Consider the following 22,689-nt stretch of genomic DNA (forward strand, 5'->3'; position numbering starts at 1 on the left):
GGCTAGGTGATCCCAGCCTTTTGCTTCTTGTGTAGTATCCAACAGTAATTAAAAAATAATATATATATATATTTATATATATATATTTATATATATTAACAATTATAAGTCCTTCTCCGGAATGTTTTCATCCAGATGTTAATGGCAAGTCTGATTCAAGTGATGATATGCCTACCACAAGCTTTGCATATATACACCACCACCTTCTACAATTCCTTGTTCTGTCCAGCTCAAAGAGATGTGAGAAATCATCACAAACCATCGTATTTTTTTCTAGAATCTGATTTGTCTTCTAGAAGTGAGGAATACATCTCAGATCAACGTGTCTTTTAGCCTTTGCTCTGAGAAGACAAGAGAATGATAACCAGCTGTGCACAAAATGCACCATTGAGAATTTGTCATCTAACATCACAACATTTTTGGATTGCTTCTTACTGTTACTTTCATGCTGAGACAGTGGACAGCAGTAACAGCAGGGGACCTCAGACCAATATAAAATGTCATGCAGATAAATCAAAGAGGCCGATTGGTCAGGAAGGGAACTTGTTCAATTTGGAATGATCTCTGAAAGTGCTCTGCTATCCTAAATAATAGCAAGTACTGGTGGTGATGTCAGGAATCATTTTCAGTGATAAATCTAATATGACCGTGAAGCAGCAGAACAAAACAACAAGCTATTCCCGTCCACTTGCAGAATAGGAAAACTGGGGAAAATGTGGTCGTCTTTCGTTGTCCATACAGTCCATACCATCTTCATCATCTGTGGAAAGGAAGTTTAAAGGTAGTCTCAGAAAAATGCTTTTCTCACACATTTCATTTTTTAAAAATAGTGTTTTACTTTGATATATGGTATTTTGCATATATTGAAATATAGCCGTATATTGTAAGGGGAGGAACCCACTGTGTTAATGGAGCTGTGTGTGCTGAAAAGGGTCTTAGTATTGGAACCTACAAGAAGAGTTGTGTCAAATACAAATACAAATACAGAAACAATACAAGGAATCACTTTGCAGATTTCAAGTTTCTTTTTTCAAAGAATTTTTGTACCATTCATTCTAATAGCCGTTTGAGTTTTCCCATACTTATGCTAAAAGCACAACAAACACCCAAGGCACAAAAGAGAGTATACTGATCCGCATACTGATGAACACCCAGCCCAAACCCCCCTGATGATCTCTCCCACCGGCTGCGTGTAGATGTTGAAAAGCATGGGGGAGAGAACAGAACCCTGAGGCACCCCACAAGTGAGAGCCCAGGGGTCTGAACACTCATCCCCACTCCCAGGAGGGAGGAGCGGAGCCACTGTATGACAGTGCCCAGCTCCCAACCCCTCTAGATGGTCCAGAAGGATGTTATAGTTGATGGTGTCAAAAGCCGCTAAAGCATTATGTTGAACATAAAACACAAATGTTGAGAGGTCCTATCAGTATAGTTCTGTAACATGCTAATAAAACAATGCCAAATGAATACCATGTATCAAACAGTTACTCATGTTAAATGCGCTGCAGCACTGCTCATTCCATGGATATTTCTGAGAGTTTCCTCATTCATTTTTATTAGAGTTGGGATAGCAACTCAAGAAAAAAGTTTGAAGAAACAGAAAGTGAACTCAGGCTCTATCATGGAGTGCCAGTGTGTCCTTAATCCTGAAGTGTAAATTCTTCTGTTACAAGAACATCACTTAGGAGAGGCACTGCAACCACACACCTGAAGGATGTGATACTGGCAAAAAATGGGTACGGTATGTAAATTTTGTTTTTCACAAAAAATTCTCTAAATCCACAGAGACCCTGAAAATGCTATAAACATTTCTGAGATACTTACATTTTTCAGGTGGTGTTATTGTAATAGTCTGAGCAGTAAACTCTTCATCAAAATATCTGGTGTCTGTCTCAGACGTCACTTGAGGTTTAAAAGGAGGGACAAGCTGAAATAATAGGGAAGAAAAAATGCATTAAGGAATACGAACACAATAAAGCTAAAAACAGGAGTATATAAAAGAGTACATGAAGCTCTTCTGGCCCAGTAGCTAGAAAAAAGAGCTGGTACCACGATCCTGGATTGAAAGTCTACCTAAAAACCAGTTTGTGGCAAGCCATTAGGCCACAGTGCTTGCTATTCTAGGTCTTGAAACTGCAAAATGAAAAAGCTGCTGGTCTGCTTCATGTTTATTTTCCTTGTGGTTTATTATTTATATTTGATCAGAGCTGCTTCAAAGTTTGAGCAGCCTCTTCCTACTCTGACAATGTCTATAAGCCACTAGTTCAGTTCTCCAACCTGCCCTGGGGTTTCTGACATAGTGTCATTCCAGGACATGCCAGGAAAGTGGCAGCCCACAGACCCAGCTCGCTGGCACTAGGGATAGCACCCATCTCGTGAGAAGACAGCGAGGAGGCCAGGTGAAGGCAACATCAGGACCTGCTCCAATCAAACTGTCTCCTTCCCAGTTCTAAAAAAATAGACACAATCTGCCTTGTAGGAAGGAAGAAGAGCAGGAAGTTCCTCAGTTAATTCTTACAATATAGTGTCAACACACATTCACACAGACATTTCATTTTTTGCCTTCTAGACAACAGGAATGTGTGGCTGCTACGAGTATCTCCCTTCATGGGGGAATAGAACATTGTCTGCAAAATATGGCAGCACTCATGAACACATGTTTAAATGACTAAGTGATTTAATTCTGTTAAAATAACTTTTTAGGACTTGGATTTTGCTAGAATTCAGATGTTGAGTCAAAATAATATATAATATGTTGAAGCATTTTCAAGGGCGGGATTCAACAAATGAGTCATGTCAGTGGAAGCCATATGCAAGGACTTCTGCTTGTGCAATGGGGCTTTCCCCCTTCTTCTCCCCCTGCACGCCCCCTTAATTGCCTCGGGGGAGGGGTATTGGGAGAACATGGGGGGAGGAGAGGGGGATCATTTCATTGGGCAAGCCAAAATGCTCACCCTGATTGAACTCTTGCCTTAGCGCAATGTTGAATTCTTCCCATAGCAATATTGTTCCAATTAGTTGATTTGTAATTTATATCCATGATAAACATGCAACTATAAAGGCCTATACCAGATCCACTTCTGATACCACAAAGAATTTCATTCAATACATAGGGAAAGTAAAATGTTACTCTACATCACCACAACCAGAAGTTTTTGAAACAAAAAACTGAAATATTCAATTGTATGTTAAAGAAAATAAGAATACTATGCATATTTGTACTATAGTCTTATTCTAAATACTAACAGAATTCTATAGTTACACACAATTATTTACTGAAGAAATAACTGAAGAAGTGTGCATGCACACGAAAGCTCATACCAAAATAAAAACTTAGTTGGTCTTTAAGGTGCTACTGAAGGAATTTTTTTATTTTACAATTATTTACATTATTCTTCTAGTGGGTGAAATCTATCAGTGCTGTTCCACGGACACAATGGATTTTGATCCACTAACTTAAAAGAGGAAAGCAAGCCATTCCCCCGCCCCCTGCCACTGCAGCCCCATACCCTCCCTGAAGATTGGTTCCAGGGTGTTTGGGGCCCTTCTGAGCAGTGTGGAAAGTGGCATGGGTAGCTGCAGAGACGGGGGAATCACCTCCAAGCCCTCTTACATTAGCAGAAATTCCTGGAACAATTGAATTTCATACACTGTACCTTGTATGTAGCATCATTCATTACTACTAGTGGCAGCATTTTAAGACATGTTTGAAGTGCCCACCACAAGTTATCTCCCCCCTCCCGTGCTGCTCCTGTTGCATTTTACAAGCAAGAACTTGTCTACCTATGACTCAAACAAACGTGTTTAATCGCATCTTGAATAACAACTCACTGTATTTACAATAAAAAGTTTAATATTATCAGAATATAAAATTCCTAGTTACACCAATGTGCACCACTGTATAACAACAACATTCAATGTGTTTCAATTAACTGGGTAAAATTGTAACATTTTAAACATTTTAGTGGCAAACAAGCTGCTTTTGACTTTCACTGTGTTTTGGTATGAATACAACACTTAGCAGTATCAGCATTTTATTATTTGTACCCCACCCATGTGACTGGGTTGCCCTGGCAACCCTGGGGGGCTTTCAGCATATACAATATAAAAAGAAAGGGTAGGTATATAGGGCAGCATTGGGAAGATCCCATAAAGATACAAAGTGCAGTGGAGGAGCCAGATGCTAATGTAAAAGTAAGTAAAAGCCTGAGAGAAAGCTGTTGGGGGGAAAAAATGAGATATGGAGACATGATCCCTTCAAGCGCTGTTCTGTCCAACCCTTGAGGAAGCATGGAGGCCTTTAACTTCCCATAATCTACCCTCACCATAGCTGCCAAGTTTTCCCTTTTCTCACGAGGAAGCCTATTCAGCATAATGGAAAATCCCTTAAAAAAAGGGATAAGTTGGCAGCTATGACCCTCACTAGGTACACTGCAACATGCTCAGCCATATTATATAATGGAAGGACCACACACATTTAAAATATGAGGATGCAGTGTCTCCACCGCTGACCAATGTCACATAAGTAACATGTGTGCAACACCCTGACTAACAGGAAGGATAGATCATTCTATGAAAAGCTTTCACACGACCTTCCCATTTTACATAAACAGTGGTTAATCTTAATTATGATTTGTTAAAGCAAGCCAGCTTCATAAAGTTGGCTTGCTTTATAACAGACCTCAGAAGCCATTCCAGAGCAGGAAAGGGGGAAGGTGGGACCTTGTGAACCTGGTAGGAGGCTACACTCATTCCTGTTCTAATAAACCATGGTTTACTGTGATGTCCAAGCACAGCCATTATATACATTAAGATTCATTTCTCAACTGTGCATAGCAGCTTATAACTCCATCTGTTTTTATTAATTACATTTTTCTATACTACTCTTCTTCATGGAGCTCAGGGGGGATAGTGAGTGTCACAACTATATGGGGGTTTGAACCTCAGTCTTCAAACAGAGAAAACACAGGAAACTACCTTAGACAACTGGATCATCTAGCTCAGTATTGGCTAGACTAAAATAAGTCAAAGTTACATACTGATGATTAGACTACACATTATATGCAATGGCCCTGCTGCAACTGTGCAAACACACAGCTGATGGGTCTATGCATGTGTAAAGTAAAAAAAAGGTAAAGGCCCCCGACTATGCGGTGTGGCACTCATTTCGCTTCAGGATAAGGGAGCTGGTGTTCATCCACAGACAGCTTTCCGGGGCATGTGACCAGCATGACTAAACGGCTTCTGGTACAATGGAACACTGTGATAGAAACCAGAGTGCACGGAAACACCATTTACCTTCCCGCCACAGTGGTACCTATTTATCTACTTGCACTCGTGTGCTTTCAAAGTGCTAGGTTGGCAGAAGTTGGGAAGAGCAATGGGAGCTCACTCTGTTGTGCAGATTTGAACTGCCGACCTTTCAATCAGCAAGCTCAAAAGCAGGGTCCCCAAACTACGGCCCCCGGGCCGGATGCGGCCCAATTGGCCTCCCAATCCAGCCCGTGACGACCCCCGCCACCCGCTGCCCACTCTTACGGTGCGCAGCGCGGCGGCGGTCTTCAAAATCGGCAAAAAATCGCCGAAAATCCTTTGTGCACATGCGTATGGGCCTCTCCCGACCCAGAAGAGGTCATTTCCGATGCACTTCCGGGTCGGGGGAGGCCCATACGCATGCGCACAAGCGATTTTCGGCAATTTTTTCCGACCGTGTACGTGTGCGCATGCGCATGGGCGCGCACTCCCCTGCCCTCCAGCCCGCCGCGGCACCGGCCCGAAGCCCGGTAAGTCTGGGGACCCCTGCTCAAAAGGCTCAGTGGTTTAGACCACAGCGCCACCCACGTCCCACCTCTATGCACATGTGGTCCTCTTTAAAAAGCAGTTTAGCAGAGGGAAGGTTGACTAAATCTAACCCTTCAGCTGCATCTCTTCCTTCTCATAAAACTGATAGCCACCACCATTACTCTTTTTAAAAAATAGCTCCATGCCCTCAGCCATGGTAGCTGGATCAGGGAGATATAACATGTGCAACAGTTAATTTGAGTATGTGGTTTCTCATCCAACTACACTGGAGCAAATGCAGTTTATATTCTCTAAGTACCAAATAAAAGTTCAGAGCTGATAAGTAAGTCAGTATTACATAACCTCCCCAAATTTCCAGGATTAATTCCCGAAATAAGAAGCAACACCCTGCATTGCTTCAAAGTTTCTGAATACAGTCGTACCTTGGTTGTCGAATGCCCTGGAACTTGGATGTTTTGGCTCCCCAACGATCAAAACCCAGAAGTGACGACTGTTTCGAACGTTCTTTTGGAAGCCAAATGTCCGGCGGGATTTCCTGCAGCCAATCAGAAGCCGCAATTTGGAAGTCGAACACTTAGGAAGTCCAACTTCCTCTTGGGCCACGTCCAGAAAGTGGTGGTGGGGGGTGAGTGTTCAGACTCCTGGGCTCTCACTTGTGGGGTGCCTCAGAGTTCAGTCCTCTCCCCCATGCTTTTCAACATCTACATGGAACTGCTGGGAGAGATCATCAGGGGACAGGAGGCGGGCAGGTGTGGAGGACTCCCTGGTCCTAATGGGGTAACTGTGCCCCTGAAGGACCAGGTGCACAGCCTGGGAGTCATTTTGGACTCGCAGTTGTCCATGGAGGCGCACGTCAATTCTGTGTCCAGGGTAGCTGTTTACCAGCTCCATCTGGTACGCAGCCTTAGTCCCTATCTGCCCGCAGAGTGGTGCATGCTCTGGTTATCTCTCGCTTGGACTACTGCAATGCGCTCTATGTGGGACTACCTTTGAAGGTGACCCAGAAACTACAACTAATCCAGAATGCGGCAGCTAAACTAGTGACTGGGAGTGGCTGCCGAGACCACATAACACTAGTCTTGAAAGACTACATTGGCTCCCAGTACTTTTCCAGGCACACTTCAAAGTGTTGGTGCTGACCTTTAAAGCCCTAAACAGCCTCGGTCCAGTATACCTGAAGGAGCGTCTCCACCCCCATCGTTGTGCCCGACACTGAGGTCCAGTGCTGAGGGTCTTCTGGCGGTTCCCTCACTGTGAGAAGCCAAGTTACAGGGAACCAGGCAGAGGGCCTCTTCGGTAGTGGCACCCGCTCTGTGGAACGCCCTCCCACCAGATGTCAAAGAGAACAACAACTACCAGACTTTTAGAAGACACCTGAAGGCAGCCCTGTTCAGGGAAGCTTTTAATGTTTGACAGACTACTGTATTTTATTTTTTGTTGAAAGCCGCCCAGAGTGGCTGGGGAAACCCAACCAGATGGGTGGGGTATAAATAATAAATTATTATTATTATTATTATTATTATTATTATTATTATTATTATTATTATTATTATCCCATTCGACTTCTGAGGTACGACTGTTGTTCACATTTCCAGGGTACAAAGGCGAAAAATATAATGGAGCAACAGTAGAAGTGTAAGAACATAAACATAGTTAAACAGAACTATTATTGAAAAAGTACTGCATTCTGCATCCAAAACAGCTAAAATGAAAATCAGTTCATAGGCATGAGTGCCACAATATGTCAGGCACACATCCATTGAGTCAAGCAAAATATTTCTATTCCAACACACAATTCCTGCTTTAACTGCTGTCCCACTTTCAGCAGACCTCCTGGTTTGGTAAACCAGATTTCCATGATGTCTATATCATTAAGCAGTCTCTGTAAATTAGGTTTGTAAACCAGGATTCTGTTCTTCAAACTTTGATTTGATCACTTCAACCAGGAAAACCTTGCAAGGGAAAGAGAAGAGGGAGTGCTCAAGCAAGCCCACAATGTACACTGGATCATAAATGTTACAACGGAACTGATCCACTGTGTTGATTGCAAAGGGTACTCAGAACATGAAAAAATTCATCCAATATTTGACAACAAGCCATGGCTTATTAATCTTTGATCCAATCCATAGTCCTACTAAAGATGTTGCTACAATTGTTCACATTTAACTCAAATCTTATTTGATTCAGATGCTCAGACGCTTGCCTAGGAGAGTTGTGCAGATCCACCTGTAGACTTCTAACGTAGCAGGGATAGTGCGGTGCTGATTGCGCCTGCACAAGGGCGCTATACATGGAGCTGCCAACATGCCTGCCACATCAGGACCACCAAGCAAATTCTGGCCACAGTCTCATCGAAGCCACTGTGGTTTGGTCACTTCCTTTCATTTGAACTTGGATTAAGTTCGCTTTCAAGCATACTCGGAGGAAAAGTAGTGCAAAAGCTCCCCCACTCTATTGCTGCAGTTATATGACGGTTCCCTTCTAATTCCTCTTGCATATTATGCACATTGCAATCTAGACCTTTAGTCAAGTTTAAGCCCTACTAGTCAACACAGTTCATTCCTAACATCCCATATGACACTGGAGATGAAAAAATCCACAGATATGGCCATTGTTGCCTTCCCTCCCCTCCCCAGTGAACTGACATGTTTTAGATGAGACTTTACAAACTTCACTGCTTAACAAGTTGCACATTTGTGTGTCATGAAGAAAACAGCACAAAAGGCACAAGCAGGTAACACAGAGCTTGAGTCAGGTCTCAGAGTTCTGTTTTTACTGAGCCCTCCATGCCATACCCCACACTGTTCTAGAAGGTTCCCCCAACCCTCAGAAGCAGTTTGTCAAGGGGCTACGGCAGGTAAGGGAGATCGGTAAAAATGGACAGCCCCACTTACACAAACAGAAGTGTTCTCTACCAGCATAAAGCAACCATCAGACAAAAGTGTAAGCATGTTAACATTATCAGCAATATTCATTATTGAGAAGACTGCCTGTTCTGGACAGAGTTGCATTTCCTCTAAAGGGGAAAGTTTGTAGCTTGGGGCTGCTCTTATAGTCATCATTGCCGCCTTAGGCCAGGCCTCCCCAAACTCAGCCCTCCAGCTGTTTTGGGACTACAATTCCCATCATCCCTGACCGCTGGTCCTGTTAGCTAGGGATGATAGGAGTTGTAGTCCCAAAACAGCTGGAGGGCCAAGTTTGGGGGTGCCTGCCTTAGGCCCAGGCAGCTGGTTTACCAGCTACAACTTCTGCACTGCCAAGATACTACATGCTCTGGAAATCAATGCCCTCTACAGGGAGCTGCCCTTGAAGATTATCTACAAGTTGGAACTACTGCAGAATGTGGCAGCCAAGTTACTGACCAGTTCCATGAAGTGGATTCATGTAACAGCTATAATTAAGGATTGGCACTGGCTGCCTGTTTGCTACAGGGCCAAATTTAAGATGCTGACTGTTTCTCTAAAGCTCTATATGGCCTACGGCACAAGTATCAGAAGGACTGCGTCCCTTCTTACCAGCCATCCCATTACTTAAGATTTGTGAGAGAGGCCCTGGTCACAGTTCCGTGAGCATCCATAACTCGTTACGTACGTGGAACACAACCTTCTCAAACTCTCTCTCAATCAAGATCCATCCCTACACTGTTAAGCATTAGATTAAGATGCATTTATTACCCCAAGTTTATAGATATGGCTGATGTAAAAGATAAATTGCTGTGAGACTGTCTAAATTTTCAATTTCTTGATATGTTGTTTCACTCCGAGACCTATTTTATACTGTAAGTTTCATTGTTCTTGTGTATTTTTAATATATTGTTATGGGGGCCCTTGGGTTGAAAGGCCTCATACAAATTTAATAAATGAAAATGTAATCTCAGTGAAATAATCCTGAGAAAAAAGCAGCAAATACCAAAAAAATTTTTAAAAAAACCTATAGGCTCCTGTCAGATTCAAAACTAAGATATAAAACCATTCATTGCATAAACCTAAATGGTATTTTTGACCCTCAAAATAAGCCATTGTGATTTACTAGCAGAAATTTTTTTTAGAAAACCAACTTAGTTTAATGCTGCTAAATCTATTAAAAGTTATGTGAATGCAAGTCTCGATAAACAAAATGACTTACTTCTGACTACGTATGGGATTGGGCTCTTACATTAAGCACTTTTAAAAGAATGTCTAAAGAGTGACCAAGACTGTATATGTTCGTAGGTCACAAAAGTTTGCTTCCATTTCCACCATTCCAGCTATCACAATGTTTCTCCTTCCTCGCAAACTCCTGGCATACGGTAACTTATTATCCTCTGCCCCCTTCCTGGAGTACCTTGGTTGTCTGTGCTGCTGGTTCCGTCTCTCAGATCTAATGTTATTTTACTTTATTGTTAAAAATAACTGTACACATTACATCCTACAAAATATTCCTTTGGTAACAGAAGTTTATGGAAACTGTCAAAACAAATCACCCAATTTTAGAGGGAAACCCTCTAAAAAACATTACCAGCTTCTGAAGAACTCTTGTCAAGAAATGAGGAACCAGCACATGGAACTTCAACACCACCTCCAGAAGAAAATAAGAGAAATGCAGTAAGAAACCCCTTCCTAACAATATTCCTTCTATAGTGGCATCATGAAAAATATAATAAAAAATATACGTTAAGGAAGTGATGAACATCTAGAGTTATAGTTGGGTAAGGACACAATGCCTGATGTTTAACTTTTTTAAAAAAAACCACGAATAAACAGATGTTCTTCCTTTGTTTCTAGATTTTCGAATGAGAACTGTAACAACTGCACCTTAAAAAACGTTGTTAGAAAATCTAGGAAGTGCTCTAAAACTGTGCAAAAAATAAAATTAGTATATTTGATTGTATACCCACTATAGGTTATGTGTAGAGAACAAATTTACACAAATAGCATTGGAGATGACTTAGTTCCTACAACAATTCACACTTGTCAGTGTCAATTTTTCATGCGGATGATGGAAGAGATCGACTGTAACACTGCGAATCTTTCAGGATTTCAGGACTTTTGGAGTGCCATGTGACAAACATAATCATTGCCATGATCCAGAGAAGAGCAAGCAAAGTTCTGCTTGCACAATGGGACATTATTTCAAGTGCAGTGTGTTGTGCAAAGACCACTCCTAAGGCCAAAGGGACACTTCAAGGTGGTGTGGAATGTGGTATGGGGCTACAGGTAGAGGAGCTGTGAAAACCTACCCTTGATCTAAAGCAACTGCTGTCTGCATCTACTGTGCTATAAGGACACAACACTGTCTTAAATAATGTAGGATAGCCCTTTTCTGGGCTTTATGGATTAAAACCCGAAACAGTAGTGGTCAGTGTGACAGGGCAGTGCTGGCCTTGTGGCAGTAGTGTCACTTACCAAGATGAGGTTGGATGGGACAAGGTGGTAGCAAGATTGGGGTGGCACAAGTGCACAGCAGAGCCAATCTGGTGCTTCCATTGCCCTGGCCTTGCTCCTGCACTAAGACAACAGCAGCGACACCGCTAACAGGAAGCCAGCTCCATGGCACTGCCCTACCAGCTGACCCTGCCCTAAAGTATACTGAATAGGAAGCTATGGTTGGCTCTTCAGCACTCCTGGTGACCCATCTTTTAAGCCATTAAGCTAGCATCTGCAACCAACTTAGCACCGCTTCAAGTTCCAAATTGCCTTCAAGAATAGAGTGTGCTCGAAAAGTATGAACAATGGTTGCCATGTCTAAGTATGGAAATGGTCATTAGCCTACTCACCAAATGTAGTTAAAGGAAAGCATTACTAGCCATGTCACAGCGATGGCCAGAAAATCTATGTGCAGCAACAGATTCAGAAGCATCACAAGACTGCAACCTAAGTGAGCAGAAGAAGCTGAAACACCATTATTACTTGTGTCCTCAAGCCTCCTAGATCAAACAGCTTTCTATCAATAATTATTTGGGTTGGGTTCCCCCCCCCTCCATGGATTCAGCTTCAGCTGATTCATCTGCACCACACCCCAATCACAGACAGACACTATGGAAGCATGGAAGCTTTGTGATAGACACACCATCCTGTCCTCTTTATCTATCAGTAAAGAGAACAAACATAGCTTTCTCTGTATTAACACACTGAGCAGGCGACACCCACTTTCATCCCAGATTCTGGTATAGGAAAAGAAAAGAGCTGAACTACATGGAATCAAAATGAGGGAACAACCAAAAGCAAGGAAAAAACAAAACAAACAAAAAACCCTATCAGTTTAAAATAGTAGTGCCCACAGCACCATTACTGAAACCACAGCAGGGAATGTCCACAATCCAGACTAATAATTTTTCTTAGCTTGAATGTGTTGCATACAGACTGGACTAATAATGCAATTACCACTAAAGCCTTTTGGATATAGTTGGCTGTAACTTAAATCTATATATATATCTTTACTATTTGAATCCATGCTGTATTTAATAATAAATACTAAAAGAATAATTTATATAACTGACCCCAAAATATGATGTGCAGTGGTACCTCGGTTTAAGAACAGTCCAATTTAAGAATGATTCGATTTACAAACTCCACAAAACCAGAAATAGTGTCCCGGTTTGAGAACTTTATCTTGGTCTAAGAATGGTATCCTAATGGTGGAAGGGCACCAGCAGCAGGAGGCCTCATTATGGAAAGCATGCCTCGGTTTAAGAACGGTTTTGGTTTAAGAACGAACTTCCGGAACAGATTAAGATCGTAAACCGAGGTACCACGGTACTTAGATCACAGAAAGGTAGACCATCAAGTTCAGTGTCACGCATACAGGCTGCATTCAACATTCATCCAAGTAGACCTACTGAAATTAAAAGGACATTAGGTCCATTAATTTCAGTAGGTCTAATCTGAGTAGAATTTAGCTGAACGCAACCTTAATAGCTTAAGGAGCTCAGATATCTCATGTGCAAGTACCTAAGATGGAGGAAACACCACTCTCACTTTTTAATTAAATGTGAGCAGCTACAAGTTCTAAAACTGAAATTAGAAACAAGGTTTATGAGCTGAGATGAGGATTATGGAAATTACAGACTGCAATCACCACCAACTTTTGACAATGCCACACCACCACACACATCACTGGCATGTGCCCCCATAAGGCTGTCTCTGAGTGAATGTGACCCTTGGAATGAAAGTTTTCCCACCCTTAAGTTAAATACATTTGCCAGGAAAATACATCCCAGGAAAAGGCTAACATAATTTCAGCAAACAGCATAGCATCTATGATAATAATGTGTGAACCAGAACCAAACAACAAATAAAATGTGAATTTTCAAGAATTCATGATACCAAATCAAACATTTTATTATTTTAATGCAGCTTACTAAGGTTTCTTCACAACCTATGTCAGTCCAGAATCAAAGGTTTGCCATGCTCTGGCCTCATCTGCACAAGCTGCCTCTGCCCAGTTTTAGCCCATCTCCTCTCCCCAAGCAGCACCGCTTGTTCTACCCCACACCATTCTGAAGAGTCCCTCAACCTTCATAAACAACTTTTCGGGGATGCAGGGAGCTGTGGTGCAAAATAAGTGGGGGAGTCCCCTTCCACTCATGGTTCTCAGGATCCAACCCATTGAGGTTTTCTGAATAATTCCTCACCTGCTGGTTCTTGCTACATGTTCCATGAGTGTCTTAGTGCAGAATGAGTTACTCTGCCAGAAACTTACACCAATGCACCGTACTAAGTGGTTACATTCAATCAGTCTTTCCTGGACAGTGGAGGACCAAATCTGACAGAAAGGTGCGGTCAGTGATGCTGAGCTAACCCCAACTGTCGGGGCCTCAAAGAGAGACCTTTTGCAAAGAGCCCAGCAGTGAGGGCTCTTCGTAAAAGGGCTTCCAAACATCCCCACACCTACTTGGCTACGTGTGCCTGTTACTAGCAGAGCAACAGGCAAGTGCAGCCAAATTGTGCTAGAATGAACCCCTCATTCACTAATGGACAAGGAGAAGGTTCAATCCTGCTGGCTGCAAGGGCCTACTTCACCAGGGCATTCCCCATGGAGTTGAACCCACAGGATTGACTCCCCAGCAGGACTGAACCTTCCACTACCTGCTGATGAGCAACGGGTTCAAACTTGCCAGCTGCAGGAGTCTGCTTTGCCAGCACATTCCCAACCGCTAATGCACTGACTCCAGCAGGACTGAACCCTGTCCTCCTAACAACTTGATAGACAGGTGGGCGGGGTTTCAGGGAAATGGCCTTGCAAGCCGACTTGGACCCTTGCTTGCATTAAATGATTTAACAATAAATAAATAAATACATATAAATAAATAAAAGGAATATACTAAATAAAGTACAAATTTGACTGACTTTATTATTCTTTCATTTGGGCCTCAGTCAAAACAGTATTTAGTACAGGTATGTGTTTAATTGCATTTATTTTTATAAACTTTACTACTTTAATTTTTGGGAAAGTTCAGCACTTGTGGATGGGGAAAATGTTACATGAACAAATCAGTCTGATACAAAGATTGACCTAAAACACCATTTTTCACCTTAACAGCGGGGCTGGCTAAGGCAAAATAAGACAGGAAAAATTCCTCAAAGGCTCAAACAGGAACTGAAGGTTCTAGAGAAGGGATGTTTGCCTGAGAGGCTAAAGAATATTTAAAACCCTTTGAGAAATTGGAATCAATTTCATAGAAATACATTTTTGAAATAAAAATAATTTGTCAAATCATGATGAATTACACTAGCATGCCCTCCAAAGGTAATGAGACAAGATGCAGCACAACAGCATAAAAACTGTATTTCTGTAATACAAATAGCCAGATTTCCTTTTTGACTATCACACATATATTTAAAACATACCACAGTTATAATTACCAAAAGAGAAACAAGTAAAAAATTTGTACAAAGAGATTCTGCCTAATAGTTCTCTTGTGATGATTTGAGCAGAAAGCAAGCAAAAAGAATTGTTACGTTCAAAAATATATTTTTATGACAGAACAAAGTTTTTTGGGGATGTGGCAATTTATATTTAGCAAGAATTATCTCAACCTACGGTAATTGGGGTCAGGAGAAAGACACTGACATTTCATAATTAGGAATGGTTTAATATCCATACAATTTATGACTCAGAATACCCAACCCAAATTAATGCAGATGTGTAGCTCCTCTTAAGATATTCCCAATTTGTAGCTTCGTAGAAAAAACTAAATTCACCCCGTTCCCTATCCTGGATGGCTAGTAGTTTGGGCTGTAGACTGGCACACACAGAAGTGAAAGTGACCTGAAAACAGAATTCCACATCCACTTCTAGCTGTCATAGGGTGCTTCTAGGTTTCTGACATTTCCAAGTCATATTAAGTTCAGTAGTAGAGAAATGCACATACTTAAAGATTCCACTGTAACCAAAGAGACTTAAAAGCGCTGAATTTTGGCCTATGGTTTCACTAGTTTATGGAACTATAAAAATTGCTGTTTTCCAAATGTTTACCTTTTTAAAAAATATAACTGAAATCTAGATGTGCAATTTCTTAAGCATTCAGTGCCATCCTATACAAACCTACCTTTTTATCATATACATCTTGCCAGTTCACTCCAGCAAAGAAACTGTGTCGCATAATTTCTTTAGCATCATCTGGTCCTCCACCAAGACTATTTGGGAAAGTATAAATTACATGTCTTATTAGCAAAAAAACAAAGCAAAGCAGGATGCTCTTTTTACCTACAAAGTTTAGTTTCACCAAAAATTAAAACCATTCTATGACAACATTTGACGAATATGTTACTTACCTGTTTCATGTGTATTCATGTTGGAGGTTAATGAATTCATTTTTTCAAAATTAAGAATGCACACATCTAGTATTAATACACTCAAGAGCAAAGCTTGGAGTTCATGTATTCCCACCCACACTAGCTACAACCTGCAATTCAGTTGAGCAGGTTTGGGAATGCAGGGTATGCTCATGTGGAGAGATTTTTAAAAAAATCATTTCTATTGCAGATTTGTATTTCACACAAGACAAGTGATACACAAGATGCATGAAGTACTTGCATTTCCTGTTCTGTTTTGAGTCATCACATCACCTAAGTTGTTTTAAAAAGCAGTTTTGCATATGGGGTGTACTATAAAAAGGCCTCAAGACACTTGAACCTAGTAATCTGAGCACAGATTTTGAAACACAGCAGACAAGGACCTTTCCCATCCCCAACTGTACTTCTACATCTGATATACATTTCTGTTTTATTTTATTTCATTTTATTGCCTGCCATGCCTTGGAATTCATCCCAAATGTTACACTTCCGTGTTGAATTTCAATGCCTGCTTTCACCTCTCAAAATAATTTTGCTTCTACAGTATTACTGTTTAGGTTCTTGTCTCCCTGCTTGCTTCAAAAGATAACGTTGCCATTAATCAATATCTTTTTCACGCTCCTTCCACCTTCTCTCCTTTAGTATAATTAGGCTATCATACATTACCATTGTAAACATTAGGCCATGGGTAGGGGATCATCTTATAAACAAACTAAACAAGTCCACCTTTGGCTTGATTTTGAATTGGTGGTAGAGGGCAACTAGCTTGTTCATCACACCACTTAAGAGCTCCACCTCTTTTAATTCATATATGCAGAGCTGCTGCTTTTAGTTTGCTTCTAAGTAATACTTGTGTTATGGCATTTTTAGTAATTTATTGAAACCACTGGGAAGATGTATTTGAAAGACAGGATGAAAATCTAAATGTGTATTATTAATTCTGACACAGCATGTTCTTTCCAAGCCTCCACCTCTATGGAACATTAATCAGGAATGTGATTTCAGAAGATTATGAGCCCTGAGACGTATTTTAGCCAGCCCTTGAGGTTGCTTCTGCACTACCCACTTAATTCTGAGTTATCATCAGGCTGGTCAGTGGAGAACAGAGCTGACAAGCAAAGGTTAATTCCTCCTGGAGGCAGTGTCAAAAGGTACCTTTCAAAAGGAAACTTCCTGTGGTCCGCTGGAATGGGAGGTAACCTTTCCTCAACTTCAAGTTCATGACAATCCCCAACTGGTGAGTGACCCCTTTGAGGAACCTCTTTGACATTACAAGTGTTTTCTCACACAGCAGTGGTCTACCAGGGGGAAGACACTGCCTAGGGCCACTGCCTATCTCCTGAAGGTGTCTGGAGCCAGGCCTTGGACTTGGTCTGCCTTAAGAAAATCAAGGATGACTCCAGTGCCTGAAGAATGAACAAAATGCACAAAAATCCCTAGAAGGGCCTGCTACTCTAGGGGCAATATTTGAATGGAAAACATTCAATCCTCCCCTCAATCAATCTTTATTGTGGTCAAAGACCAGACAACAACATTCAACCCTTTAACCAACATATAGATAATGCTGTGCAGAAAAGAATTTGCACAAGGATTCTGGCAGACCCCAGAACTAGTCATCTATGTGTGCACACCCTTTATGTATTTTAGGATGAACATGCGTAAGTGGCATTCTTTCAGACTTACCGTTTATTTGGATCTTTTATCAGGAGACCTGAAAGTAGTGATTTTGCATCAGATGACAATGTTCGGGGAAATTTTATATCCTCCATTAGTATTAGTTCAAAAAGTTTTTCATGATCTTGGTTGTAGAATGGCAACCTGCCACACATCATTTCATACATAACAACTCCAAGGCCCCACCAATCCACTGCACGACCATAGTCATTGTCTTCCAAAACCTAAAACAGGAACAGAAAAGTACTGAAATTTACACTAGTCATTAAAGGGTGTGTGTCCATTTTCTAGTGTAGGTAGCCTTACCACTATTAAACTTTTTGTTTTATTTCATGTCATATTTAATGACTCCGTCCTTTTTAAACCGGGTGCAGTACTTGTAAAGTAAGGGAGTCTCCCTTACTTTCATCACCTTCTGCTTCCACTGTGAGAAGACAGGTGTGGCTGCCACCAGGTCAAGGGCATCCTCTTCCAGATGTCTGTCTTTGAACAATGCAAACTAATCATGCTATAGGGCATGAATAATTTGCATCATGCAGAGTTGGAAGGCTGGGTGGGGATGTGGGAAGTACTTAAATACTTCCTTTGTAATAAACATGCACCAGTAAAATAACTTTGGAAGCGAGGAGCACTGGGATTCATCCATATGCAAGTGCTAAAGCTACACTAGATCCAATCAAGCCGCCAAACTGCTAAGTAGATGAGGTAATGTGAAAATTGAGTAGAAGCACATGTGGAGAGCCAGCGCAAGCCTCCTGACACTGGTGTTGCTATAGCTTACCTGGGTAGTGCCAGGAAAGGGCAAAACATAGGTAAGCTCTGTCCCACCCACCAGCTGCTACAATGCAAATATTTTAAGCTTAGCTGTATGTCAAGTATTAAGAAAAATGCTTTATTTAAATTCAAACAAAATATTAGGGCTTTTAACCATAACGAGGTTTTAGTAAGTTGTTGATTCTTCAAGCTAGGTGCCTTTCATTGCAGTGCTGCCTGTGTGGTAAAATATTTCATTTTTCAATATTGTATTAGGAAAATATGATACTTGCTTGTTACTGAAGCATGGAACAAGTTATCTTGACTGTTAAGCACAGTAAAAAAGCAATACAGCTACCCCCCCCCTTTTTTCTGCAACTAAATTTTATTACTCTTATGGTCTCATTCCATAAATGTTTACTCCAGTAAGTTTTACAGTACTGAGTTCAATGAGACTTACTTCCAAGAACATGCACATCATTTTTATTCATTATAAAATATACAAAAACAATCATCATACTAAGACATTTTATCAAGATTATTGTAAAATAATTTTGTCATATACGATCAAGGTTTCATCCCGAGTTCTTGTTTTGTTATCTGTATCTTGGCAATCAAATTAATTTTTATTTTTACACTATTACAGAAGTGCATTTTTCTAGGTTTCCAAAGCCACCTTATTCAACCTTCCCCATCTGTCACCATCTGCTTCTTTTTAGCATGCACTTTTTGTGTGATCACATAAGCATGTGAAAAATAAGTAACATTCAGATGATTATCCGCTAGTACATTTGAGGACTGGGCATAATAAAAGTGAACTGCCAAAAATGTACTTAGCACTTAATTTTGTTGGGTCTTGCATGTGAGCTGCACTGGATTTTTGAAACTGTTTAACAATTGGGGGATTGAACAGGTATTGCTAACTCAACAGAAAAGCTGGAAGCTCAAATAATTAGTTTAGCTTCTGATTGTGTTGCCTTTTACATAATTTTCATAATGTATTTGCAATTTTTTTTAATTTTGTTGGTAATGTCTTAAGATAGATGTAAACTGTTTAAGAGTTTTTTTCTAAAATTAAATAAGTAAATGAACAGAATAATAGTTTCCTATTTTTATCAAAAACATAAGCACTGGAACATCTCTCCAATTAAACAGGAATATTAAAATATATTGTATTCTGAGCCATTCTTTGAAGGATGGGTGTTAAAGAACTGTAAAGAACTGAACAACTTGTACAAGTACAAATCTAAATTGACAGGTTTAATTGGATTCTAATACTGACAACTGTGCAAGAACTCTTGTTTGCTATCCACCTAGTACTTATTCTGTTTTTATGAGGCTTCCCATGGTCTGTCATCTGAGGCACACCTGTTTAGCTTCAGTAACAGTGAAGCATCAGACAATTCAGACAGGGTGCACATCACACCCTGCAGGATGGGCATATAAAGGAAGCACAGTTACAATGCAGAAGTTGTGCAACATTTCTACAAGAGGTTCCTGTTTAGAATTTGTTGAGTTTGCATATTACTGTTACTTGTACAGTAGCTACCAAGAGCACCAACTTTCACACACTTGCAACCTATATTTGCCATAAAGGTGAGACCAGAGCTTTCCAAACTTTGCATGTTGGTGACACACTTTTTAAACCTGCAACATTTCACGACACAGTAATTCAGTTTTACTAGCAAACCGTAGGTTAAACTAACGCCTTTCCAGTGACACACCTACACATCGCAGCTGACACACTAATGTGTCACGACACAGAGTTTGGAAAGCTCTGGATTAGAGCCCAACTAATAGGGATGCTAAGGTTCTGTGTCAGGTACAGACCCTATACAGCATGATACAAGTGAGTAAAGTACATAGATAATGTACAAAATAAACCAGCTGCTTTATCTAAACATAGATCTTAATGCAACCAAATATCAGACCACTTAGGATCTTGATTTCAATCATTATTACAACAAAAGGACCCAGTTAACTACTGCTTCAACTGAAAGAAAGACAGGACTCAAATATCACCTAGTCCTAGAACCTTCCTTACCACACAATAGGACTAGGATGTTTTCTGGCACTTGGCTCAGTTCATTGATATAAATGGAAACAACAATGTGTCCTATTAGTACCACACTAAGGCAAAACAGCTATGCCAGTTGGTATATGATTCTAATGTATCTCCATCACCACAGGAAGCTGTTACAATGGTTGCATCATCCTTTGATAGAGGCAAACTGAGCTGGTCTTTCTCATGCTAAGTCAAACCAGGGTTTAGTGGGAATGTGTGGCTGCTGAAGAGCAGGTTGCAGTTGCTTTGCTCTGCAAAAGTCTCTGAACTCTTAACTGGAAAAGGGGGCATTCTAAACCTTCTTGACCCTGAGAAATAAAACCTACTCTTAAAGTTGGTGAAGATATTAACTTAGAAAAACATTAATGAAAACTTGGCAAAACTTAACTGGAGCTATTCTCAAAGCAAAATATTTTCTAGGAGATTAAATAGCTCAGATTAAGCCAGAGCTGCCTTCAGGTACAGATACTTTAGCAGTGTTCCTTGAACTTCCTCCAGTCATTCCTTAGAACTAAAATTCCCATCCCATTATTTTCAACCATGTAATCTGTGTCTTTCGCTTTTTATGCCCTATATTTAGATAGCTGCATGAAAATACTAAAGAAGCATGCTTCTTATTTTTAAGAAAAAGCTTCACTTACAATTAAATGTACATAGGAGTACATATAAGGAAAAATATTTTAATAGTTCTGCTGTAAAAATTACTAGCTTGAAAATAAATACTTGAGCTAATGTTTAAAAAACATTTAAACATCCTCATGATAAAAGGCTACAAAAAGTATTAGCCCTTGTAACAATATTTTCCAGTTTTCCAATATACCAATTACTATTGACAAGTACGTTGTAATTAAGTGAAATATTACTTATTTAAAATGTACAAAGTAAAATGCTGACATACCTCTGGAGCCAAGTACTCTGGGGTGCCACAGAACGTTTTCATAGTAGCTGCATCTGTAATCCCTTCTTTGCAAAGTCCAAAATCTGTAATTTTTATGTGTCCATCTTTATCCAACATTAGATTTTCTAACTGCATGTTACAAATAACACAAAATTGGTTTTTCAACATTTAAAGGAATATCACTGTTTAACTAAACAAAAAACAAAAAACACCCAGCAACTTTGTAGTCATTATTACAATTTTTACTATTATTAAGAGTCAAACTAGATGAGGCACTGGAAATTGGTGATCAATTCTCCCAACGTTTCGAACTTCTTTTATAAGCATTTGATGGGTCCCCAGTTTGAAACAGAGCCCACAGTGCTGGGTCAATAATGTTTAACCCTTTCCCCCTGTAATGTAACATTTTCTTAATCATATTCCCACACATACACAATACTATTTGCCAAAGAGTCAAATAATAGTTTCCGGTGGCAAATTAGATGCTTCCCACAGCTGCTTTTAAGAGGGGGAAATAAAAACAGCAGGAAATTTGATCACAGATCCTTTGTGTCTTGTCTAGTTTGGTCCCACAGTTTGGTCCTGTAAGTGTCATTTACAGTGTCACAGGATGATCGCCATTCCAACGATAGTATTTTTATAATATAAGAATTTATATTCCTAGTTCAGATAACCGGATCTAAACTCATTTTGCATACTATTTGCAGTTGTAATTAGAGAAACAAATATGAAATGAGCTCTAGAAGTGGGGGGGGGGGGAGAGAGACACTGAAAGTAGTGGCCTATGAACACCAGGACCTTGTGAACCACTTCATTTGCTGCAAGGCAAAAGTGAGACAACACAGTTAAATTTAATGCCAGCTGCTCATTTTGGTGGGCCAAATTATGAGACAATTTCTGCTTGCTTGCCTGCTTGTTATTCCTCAATAGCACTCCACAAGCATTCAGAGACATCAGCGTAAGCCTGGATGGGAGTGTGAATATGTGAAGACCACACGTGATACATATAACTCTTATATGTATCAACTGTTTACTTTGACATGTGCGGGGAATTACTCCTATTTGCTCCTCTATACAACTACATATATGTAGCTCTCATTGAACTCAAAATGACCTACTTCCGAGTAGAAATGCGCTGCATGATGTTTATCAATGCTGATCTGCTGATCTGGCAATCTGATCCAATTTGCCCATTACAGTGATAGAAAATATGGACAAAATATATTGTGTCACTTAGCCAAATAATAGTATTCTGAACTGTGCAGAAATCATATATAATTATGGAAGGATATGTGATCACATCATGCTAGTAGCATAAAACGAAATTTATAAACCTGCTAGATTCTAGAACAGGAATGGGGAACTGGATCTGGTCAGCAGATCAGACTCTTATCTGCCTCACCCCTGGCAGGCCAAGCTTTTCAGGTCATCTACCTGCCGATCCCCCAATGTCACAATGACATCAAGTGATCTCCCAGCACCAAGGACTCTTCAGAAGCCCCCTTTAAAGCACTATGTTGCCCAGGACATTGCCCAGGGATTTGCAGGCACCACCCATGAGCTGTTCCTGCAAACCCCCTTTTGGCTGAGCCAGGTTTTTTGACATCATATATTACATTATTATTAAAACAAAATTATACTATCTCTAGGCAATGTACAGCAGATGTTGGGAAAGTGGGTATAGTTTGGCTACCAGATTCACATTCTTACAAAACAGCCTA

At 40.4% G+C, this 22,689-nt stretch overlaps 1 protein-coding gene across 3 annotated transcripts in view; it reads right to left on the reverse strand.

Annotated features, from left to right (window-relative positions):
• Nucleotides 1–527: 527 nt before the first annotated feature.
• Nucleotides 528–22,689, reverse strand: part of AKT3 (AKT serine/threonine kinase 3) — a 94,346-nt gene continuing 72,184 nt past the window's right edge. For 2 of the 3 annotated variants that reach the window (XM_035108349.3, XM_035108350.3), the window contains exons 10-15: nucleotides 20,969–21,097; nucleotides 17,262–17,476; nucleotides 15,332–15,419; nucleotides 10,300–10,359; nucleotides 1,825–1,927; nucleotides 528–760 (exon numbers count right to left, since the gene is read on the reverse strand). In XM_035108349.3, coding sequence (XP_034964240.1) covers nucleotides 675–760; nucleotides 1,825–1,927; nucleotides 10,300–10,359; nucleotides 15,332–15,419; nucleotides 17,262–17,476; nucleotides 20,969–21,097 — 681 coding nt within the window. In that variant the 3' untranslated portion in view covers nucleotides 528–674. The remainder of the gene's footprint in view (nucleotides 761–1,824; nucleotides 1,928–10,299; nucleotides 10,360–15,331; nucleotides 15,420–17,261; nucleotides 17,477–20,968; nucleotides 21,098–22,689) is intronic. The other variant, XM_035108351.3, reaches the window with a different exon arrangement.

Source organism: Zootoca vivipara, chromosome 3 (assembly GCF_965207765.1).
Source record: "Zootoca vivipara chromosome 3, rZooViv2.hap1.1, whole genome shotgun sequence".
NCBI classification, from domain to species: domain Eukaryota; kingdom Metazoa; phylum Chordata; class Lepidosauria; order Squamata; family Lacertidae; genus Zootoca; species Zootoca vivipara.